Source organism: Lithobates pipiens, unplaced genomic scaffold, assembly GCF_037356315.1.
Source record: "Lithobates pipiens isolate NorthernLeopardFrog02 unplaced genomic scaffold, aLitPip1_a1.2 Scaffold_13, whole genome shotgun sequence".
NCBI lineage: Eukaryota > Metazoa > Chordata > Amphibia > Anura > Ranidae > Lithobates > Lithobates pipiens.
Window position 1 is genome coordinate 228,705,346 of NW_027507718.1, and position 9,174 is coordinate 228,714,519.

The window sequence follows — 9,174 nt, forward strand, 5'->3', positions numbered from 1 at the left end:
CCGCCCTTTTCCCCTAGTGGCTATCCGATAACCTAGCTAGGAAGGAGGCAGATGCTTGTTTGGCCCTGTGCACTTTCCCAAACAAGCAGTAGCAAGAAGAATGCCAGGCCCCCTATCCCTCTGCATTCCTCTTGCTGGCACTTGTCTTAGGAATGTGCTTGGAGCCGAAACAAGCCAGCATCTCTATGCTCTCTGGCAGTAGTGGGGGTGGGGGGAAGAGGGTTTCCAGTCTGACCTCACATGTAAGGTATGTACTTTGTCCCATGGGGAACAGAACAGTTATATAAATAATAATAATAATAATAATAATAAAATAAAGATCAAAATTGTTCTTTTGAGGTTTGTTTTGGGTTTAGGTATGCTTTAATCTGGCCCCATATAGCCTTTGTCTGCCATCAAGGTTCTATGATGTAATTTTCTGTATTTTATTTTAGGTACAACACAACTTAGCTGGTTCGAGCGCTGGAATGTACAGCCTTGATAGTAAATTCTGTGTATATATTGCATAGCCTGTGTATTAGAGCTGCACAATTAATTATCAAAGAATCAGATTGTGATTTTTTCCCCCTTGCGATCTTAACAAATCATTGTCCTGATTCTATGCAGAGTTCTCTACTCACAGCTGACAGCTGTCTTAAGAAAAAAATATATTTATATTCCAGGCAGCCTGCCAAGTTTGTGACAACATCGCTTAGACAAAGAAACAATGTAACACTTAGTCCTTTTAGATCCAAGGAAAGAACTTCAGTCTGTAAATGAGGGCAGTTTAACCACTTAAAGACAAAACCTTTTTTTTTCCTGACACGTGTTGGTTACAAGTTAAATACCTGGATTTTTTTTGCTAGAAAATTACTTAGAACCCCTAAACACACACATACTAATATATATATATATATATATATATATATATATATATATATATATATATATATATATATATATATATATATATATATATATATATATATATAAAATTTATTTAGCAGAGACCCTAGAGAATAAAATGTCATCTGTTGCAATATTTTATGTCACACTGTATTTGCACAGCGGTCTTTCAAACACATTTGTATTGTGAAAAAAAAAAAAAAAACACACAACACTCTAATGAATTAATGAAAAACCTAACTGTTTTTGTATAATGTGAAAGATGATGTTATGCCACGAGAATCGTGATCTTTATTCTAAGCAAAAAAATTGTTATTTTCATTTTGGTCAGAGTTGTGCAACTCTACTGTGTATCTATGTTTGTGCACATCCGGGCACATACGATAGTAAGTTTGGTGTGCATACAGTTTGCTTATTCAGGGAGGATCAACGCATAATTGTCTGTGCCTACATTTCAGTACGTCAGGCCCATTATAAACACAGAGCTGTAAAAAGACATAATGGATTAAATTCCCCACACATACTTGCGCCTTGGAGGTTCCGCCTTCTGCCTCCTTCTCTTGGTCTCTTGGATTCCATTTTGACTCCTCTAACAGTCTTTGATGTAGAGGGACCAGCGTCTTCATTTTTTCCCTTACTTTGTTGGTCTGTTGGGGTATCTTCTGATTTATCCTTAAAGCAAAAGTAAAGCAAAGCAATCCATAGTAAATATGTATAAAAATATTTAAAAAACAAAAAAAAATCTGGTTACTTGTGAAAAAAAGATTACAACTTATTAGTAATGCACCGAAATTTTGGCTGCCAAAAATGTATCATCCGAAAATGGTGTTTTTGGCACCTGGGCAAAAGAAAAAGTGTCAATAATGGAGCCCAAAAGGGGACATCCACTATAGGTACCACACTAGACCTCCTGGTGCGCCCGTCACAGTCCACCCCTCCGTCCTCCCACTCTCATTGCAAATCTCCTCCTCCTGTCGCAACAAGTTCCCGCTGTGTCATGGAGCTGGATTGAATCGCCGGACGGCACTGGAACAATGTCCCGCTGCTAGACCAGCTTTTGTGATAAACAGTACACTGATCCAATGCTGGCCTAGGAGGCGGAACATTGTTACAGCACTGTCTGGTGATTCATTCCAGCTTCATGACACAGCATGAGATCGCACTACCAGGCACAAGTAGGTTGCATCTCAAGGGCACTGGTGAGACTGCATTGATCTCTTGAACCATGGCTGCAGTCTCGGACCATCTGCCTTACCATGGCTGCAGTCTCGGACCATCTCTTGTATCACGTCTGCTAGAGATGCACTGAATGGAAATTTTGATAATACTATTAGCAGTGTGTTTAAAGGGGTTGTAAACCCTAATTTTTTTTTACCTTAATGCATCTTATTAAAGCGGGATTCCACCCTAAAGTGGAACTTCCATTCATCGGAACCCTCCCCCCCTCCAGTGTCACATTTGGCGCCTTTCAGGGGGGAGGGGGGTGCAGATACCTGTCCAAGACAGGTATTTGCACCCACGCCACGGGAGTCTATGCCGTTTCCTGTCCTGCCGTGCTGTCTGCTGGGACATACACGGATCCCAGAGACAGCGCGGACCATTCCTAGTGCGCTACGCAACTCGCGCATGCGCAGTAGGGAACCGGGAAGTGAAGCCACAACATTTCACTTCCTGATTCCCTCACCTAGAATGGCAGCGGCAGCAGCCGAGAGCCGAGCGACCGATCGCTGGACCCTGGGACAGGTGAGTGTCTATTTATTAAAAGTCAGCAGCTGTAGTATTTATAGCTGCTGGCTTTTAATATTTTTTTTTGTAGGTGGAATCCCTCTTTAAGGTGAAAAAACATCTGGCAGTGACCACCCTCTCCACACGGCCCTGGCTCTTGATTGGATAGATTGATAGCAGCACAGCCATTGTCTCCCACTGCTGTCAATCAAATCCAATGATGCGAGCACCGGGGGCGGGGCAAAGTCCGGTATTCATGTCTATAGACTCCTGAAAATGCTTGTTGCCTGGCTTTTTCTGTCTAGTAGACAGTGATGGGGACTCAGGTAAAAGGGAGTCTCTTATGTAAAAGGGGGGGGGGAGAGAGAGAGAGAGAGCTACAAGACCCCAAAGACAGACAGACCCTGTACAGACTAAGTGCCCACAGCCTGGAAATCCAGTTAGGGTGGCACAGACAGACCTACAAGCCCAGGGAGAGTAGACTGTGCCAGCAATGTGACCAGCGGGTCCTGGAGGATGAGGACCACTTCCTGCTACATTGCCCAAAGTACTCATCAGTAAGGGAACTCACTTCCAGAGATTTTCAACCTTCATACCGGACTTCACTTCTATAGAAGAGAAGAGGAAACTCCAATTTCTACTGGGAGAAGAAGAGCAAATGGTGAAGATAGCTGCCCAATATGTGACAGCGTGTCTCCGACTGAGAAGGACCTGAAAGACTGAGGACTTAAAAATCCTTTACAGAGACCTATGCCCATTCCCGAGAGACTCACACGCGGAGGGGGCTCCGACGGGATGTCTCATGCAAGGAAGGGGGCAGCAGATGCCGAGGGGTGGAAAAAAACAGACCCTGATAGGATCTCTCACACAAGGAATCTTTTCCTCCCACCTTCTGTAAAAGATCTGGTGAGATCCCAGAAGTTGGGAGGAGAGTCTGATGGCATCTCTGATGTAAAGGGGGGCTCTGATGGGATCACATTTATTTGGAGTTTTTGCTTTATTTTTATTTACGTTTTTTCTTTTCTAAAGCATATGCAGATTGAAAAAAACAAACAAATAGAAACTATTAATTTCAATGTAATTCCTTCATTTTTTTTTTTTTTTACATTATCTGCTCCTCTATAAAAGGGAGGATTTTCAGCTCATATATCACATCTGTAAAATCTAGGATGTGGGGCCCCATGGTGGAATACTCAGAGACCCCTGCACTAGATAGATAGTAGATGGAAAGGACACTGTACAATCAGATTGTCAGACCTACAACATCAATGTCATAGACATAAGAGCTGAAGCCTGTGTTCTCTGCTGGCAGTCCCCTATGTAGGTCAATCTGCTCCCTTCCTGCTTTGACATCCGCACACCTCGTCCAATAATGGAGTCCTGCTTATTGTCCATTATGGCTCACCAGCCAGCCTATTCACACTTCTCTCCGGCTCAGTAACAGTTAATAGGCATCAAGCAGCCACGCCCTCCCCTATATAGCCACCGCACGTCCACAAAAGGCAGCCAATGACTAGCTTGCGCACGGAGGCACGTCTTAACCCCTGCTTGTCCTTCTAGGACGAACACTTCCTTGTACAGTACGTTATGATGGAATTACAATGTATACAGGAGAACGTCCTATAGACAAATAATGGCGGCTGGAATTCGGGTATACACAAGTCTGGCCATGAAATGGAGGGGACGTTCTCTAATAACAGTCCTATAGGAGGGCAGAGGGACGGCCATCACTTACCATGGCGGCTGAGCTCTTCTAGGACGCGCTATCTCTCTCAGTACAGTGGGCTCCCACAGCTGGCTTACATGGTAGCCATTTTGAGTGTGGCGATACCGCGAGATTTGCTGTGTCCAGGAAGGGAGGGGGAGAGCCGTGCTCTGAATGGCGCCCTTTCTCCTCATTGTGGGATGTGGGCAGTTCTCCTCAGATGTGTATCACCCCTCGACCATTCCTTCACCTCACTCTGCACATCCACATCTTTTACATGCATTTGGGATGCTCTATTCACGATTATTATTACATTTCTTTATTTATTTTTTGCAAAGTTACATTTGCGTGTTTTTTGTGGTGCCTTCGTTTATTGAATAGTACAAGAGGAGCCATATTATATATGAAAATCCTCAACGTTTACTTCATACAAAAGAGCAAAGTGACAGAAAAGTTACATTATTCCTATGGGGGGCGTACACTGCTTTCACACTAATTGCTTTTTCTTCCGGTAAAAAAAAAAAAAGCGGAAGAGAAACGCGTGCCCATTAAATGCTGTGGAACTCTTCACGCGGGTAAGTTGCGTTTTTTCAAAGTCCTGCACGCTGCATTTTTGGTGCAGTAAACCACACCAAAAAAGTACCTCCCCATTAAAATGCATGGAAACCGCATCATAAATGCACTGTCCTTGATTTTTTTTTTTTGGTGTGGATTTTGGAGTCACATGCCCTTTTTTCACAAGTGCAAAATGCACCGAAAACACAACAAAAATGCATTTTTTTTTTTTAAATGGAGCAGTGTGAAGGTAGCCTTAGGTGACTTCCAAAAGATTTACCCCCTTCCTGACTAGGCCACTTTTTGTGATACGGCACTGCGTTACTTTAACCACTTAAGCCCCGAACCAATTTGCAGCCAACGGACCAGGCCCCTTTTTGCGATTCGGCACTGCGTTGCTTTAACTGACAATTGCACGGTCATGCGACGTGGCTCCCAAACAAAATTGGCGTCCTTTTTTTCCCACAAATAGAGCTTTGTTTTGGTGGTATTTGATCACCTCTGCGTTTTTAATTTTTTGCGCTATAAACAAAAATAGAGCGACAATTTTGAAAAAAATTCAATATTTGTTACTTTTTGCTATAATAAATAACCCAAAATATATATAAAAAAAACGTTTTTTTCCTCAGTTTAGGCCGATACGTATTCTTCTACATATTTTTGGTAAAAAAAATCGCAATTAGCGATTATTGATTGGTTTGCGCAAAAGTTATAGCGTTTACAAAATAGGGGATAGTTTTATAGCATTTTTATAAATATTTTTTTTTTTTACTAGTAACGGCGGCGATCAGCGATTTTTATTGTGACTGCGACATTATGGCAGACACATCGGACATTTTTGACACATTTTTGGGACCATTGTCATTTATACAGCAATCAGTGCTATTTAAATGCACTGATTCCTGTGTAAATGACACTGGCAGTGAAGGAGTTAACCACTAGGGGGCAGGGAGGGGTTATGTGTGACATTATGTGTATTTTTTATTGTAGGGGCGTGGCCTGGCATGTGACGTCACTGATCGTCTTTCCCTATAAAAGGGAACAGGCGATCGGTGACAGCCACACTAGGAAGCACGGGGAGAGGTTTGTTTACACAGACCTCTCCTCATTCTTCAGCTCTGTGACCCGATCGTGGGACACCAGCGGCGATCGGGTCCGCTGGTCCCGCGGCCACTGTCACGGAGCTCAGGACTGGGTCGGGAGCGCGCCGCCGGACCCCCGGCTGGGCACTTAAAGAGCTACGTACAGGTACGTGCTTGTGCCCAGCCGTGCCATTCTGCCGACGTATATCGGCGTGAGGCGGTCCTTAACCACTTTCAGACCGGACCATTTTGCTGGTAAATGACCAGAGGTCTTTTTACACTTTGGCACTGCGCTGCTTTAACTGGTAATTGCGCGGTCATGCAATGTTGTACCCAAACAAAATTTGCGTCCTTTTCTTCCCACAAATAGAGCTTTCTTTTGATGGTATTTGATTGCCTCTGCGATTTTTATTTTTTGCGATATAAACGTAAAAAGACCGCAAATTTTGAAAAAAAATGATATTTTCTACTTTTTGTTATTAGAAAAATCCAATAAACTCAATTTTAGTCATACATTTAGGCCAAAATGTATTCAGCCACATGTCTTTGGTAAAAAAAAAGTCAATAATTGTATATTTATTGGTTTGCGCAAAAGTTGTCACATCTACAAACTAAGGTACGTTTTCTGGAATTTACGCAGCTTTTAGTTTACGACTGCCTATCTCATTTCTTGAGGTGCTAAAATGACAGGGCAGTACAAAACCCCCCCAAATGACCCCATTTTGGAAAGTAGACCCCCTAAGGAAATTGATAAGAGGCATGTTGAGCCCATTGAATATTTTATTTTTTTGCCTCAAGCGATTGAATAATGACAAAAAAAAAATATTTTTTTTTTTTTACACAAAGTTGTCACTAAATGATATATTGCTCACACATGCTATGGGCATATGTGAAATGACACCCCAAAATAAATTCTGCTGCTTCTCCTGAGTACGGGGATACCACATATGTGGGACTTTTTGGGAGCCTAGCCGCATAAGGGGCCCCGAAAACCAAGCACCGCCTTCAGGCTTTCTAAGGGCGTAAATTTTTGAGTTCACTTCTCACTACCTATTACAGTTTTGAAGGCCATAAAATGCCAAGATGGCACAAAACCCCCACAAATGACCCCATTTTAGAAAGTAGACACCCCAAGCTATTTGCTGAGAGGCATGTTGAGTTCATGGAATATTTTAGATTTTGCCACAAGTTGCGGGAAAATTACAAACTTTTTTTTTTTTTTTTTCACAAAGTTGTCACTAAATGATATATTGCTCATGCATGCCATGGGCATATGTGAAATGACACCCCAAAATAAATTCTGCTGCTTCTCCTGAGTACGGGGATACCACATATGTGGGACTTTTTGGGAGCCTAGCCGCGTACGGGGCCCCGAAAACCAAGCACCGCCTTCAGGCTTTCTAAGGGCGTTACAGTTTTGAAGGCCATAAAATGCCAAGATGGCACAAACCCCCCCCAAATGACCCCATTTTGGAAAGTAGACACCCCTAAATTTAGGGGTACACTAGTGAGACTAGGTAATAAATGGCGGGTGCCCTGAAACTATAAAAAAATAACCAACCAGCGTCACCTGTAACAGTTATATGGTGATCACTGGTGAAAGGGTTAACTAGGGGGCAATCAGGGGGCTTTATGCGGTAGTATATGGGGGTCCCTGGTGCTATAAAAAGCTGCGGCGAACCTAAATACCTACCTGCCTAACTAGCGTCACCTGTGACACTAATACAGCGATCAGAAAAACGATCGCTTATTAGGCTGGGTTCACACTGGAGCGATGCGGGAACGCCACGAATGCGCGGCGGGTTCCCGCATCGCATGCCTCCCGGCGGCAGTTCACACTGCCCTATGCGAACTGCTGGGAGTGTCAGTGAAATGTTAATGACACCCCCAGATCAGTTCGCATATCGCAGTGCGATCTGCAAACTTGGATCGCATGGTGTGAACACCCATGCGATCCGATTCAGCTGCGGACCAAAAAAAGGGTCCCGCGCGAGTTTGCGGTGGGTGCGACACGAATTCAGCCATACTATCTGTATAGCTGAACTCGAATCGCACAGAGATCGGATGTGATTTGCACTGCAGTGCGGTGCGAATCACATCCGTTCTCATAAACCGCTGCAATGTGAACCCAGCCTTAGTGACACTGGCGACGGGGGGTGATCACGGGGTTAAACCTTTATTGGGGGGGTTAGGGGGGTACATTAGAACTAAAGGGGGCTAACCCTAACTGCCCTAACAGTTATTACAGTCACAAATGACACCAATGCAAAAAAAAAAAAAATGACATTGGTGTCACTGTGACTGGGGGGCAGGGGTAATTGGGGGGGGTGATCGGGGGGGTGTGAGTGTGCCTGGCATGTTCTACTGTGTGTGTAGAGTGTTGGTGCAACTCACCGATCCGCTCTCCTCCGTGTCGGAACGAAAAATACCGACACGGAGGAGAGAATACATCACTTCCTCTCCTGTGTTTACATTACAGGAGAGGAAGTGATGTCACGGGGGATTCCTATTCGTCGGGAGCGATCGCGAGGGGGTGGCCATGAATGAATGGCCGCCCCCTCGTCCCGGATCGCTCCCGGACGAAAACCGACCGCCGCAGGCACCGGGCGGGGGCCCCGATCGGGCCCCCGACCCGCGGGAGGCAAGGGACGTACATGTACGCCATTATGCCTGCCCGTGCCATGCTGTCGACGTACATCGTCGTGCGGCGGTCGGCAACTGGTTAAGTGGTTAACTGACTATTGTGTGGTCATGCAACGCTGTACAAAAAAAAAAAAAATGAATGTTCTTTTTTTCCCCACAAATAAAGCTTTATTTTAGTGGTATTTGATGACCTCTGTGTGTTTTTTATTTTTTGCACTATAAACAAAAAAAAAAATCCTGACAATTTTGAAAAAAACAAAATATATATTTTTTACTTTGTGCTATAAAACATGTCCAATAAGAAAATGTAACAAATCAAAATTCTTCATAAGTTTAGACCAGTATCAGTGGCAGCTGATGCTCCATTGGTCGGGGGGGGGGCAGACGGTCTTGACCACAGACATCCCCCCCCCCCGGTCTCTCCAGACTGGCACCCCACACTAACCCTCCCAACCGTCACTCAAGCCTGCCACCGCACACCACCCTAACACCCCCCTGGTTGCCAGCTTGCTCACCCTCTGGCCTCCTGTTAGCCCTGCACTTACCCCATGCAGGTTACAGCTGCCGCGGCGGCGGCTT

At 44.4% G+C, this 9,174-nt stretch overlaps 1 protein-coding gene across 3 annotated transcripts in view; it reads right to left on the bottom strand.

Annotated features, from left to right (window-relative positions):
- Window positions 1-4,496, bottom strand: part of LOC143974685 (zinc finger protein 414-like) — a 47,326-nt gene extending 42,830 nt beyond the window's left edge. For 2 of the 3 annotated variants that reach the window (XM_077476308.1, XM_077476307.1), the window contains exons 1-2: window positions 4,346-4,496; window positions 1,410-1,557 (exon numbers count right to left, since the gene is read on the bottom strand). In XM_077476308.1, the coding sequence (XP_077332434.1) occupies window positions 1,410-1,557; window positions 4,346-4,348 (151 nt within the window). In that variant the 5' untranslated portion in view covers window positions 4,349-4,496. Of the gene's footprint in view, window positions 1-1,409; window positions 1,558-4,345 lie in introns of those variants that run through there. The other variant, XM_077476309.1, reaches the window with a different exon arrangement.
- Window positions 4,497-9,174: the final 4,678 nt, after the last annotated feature.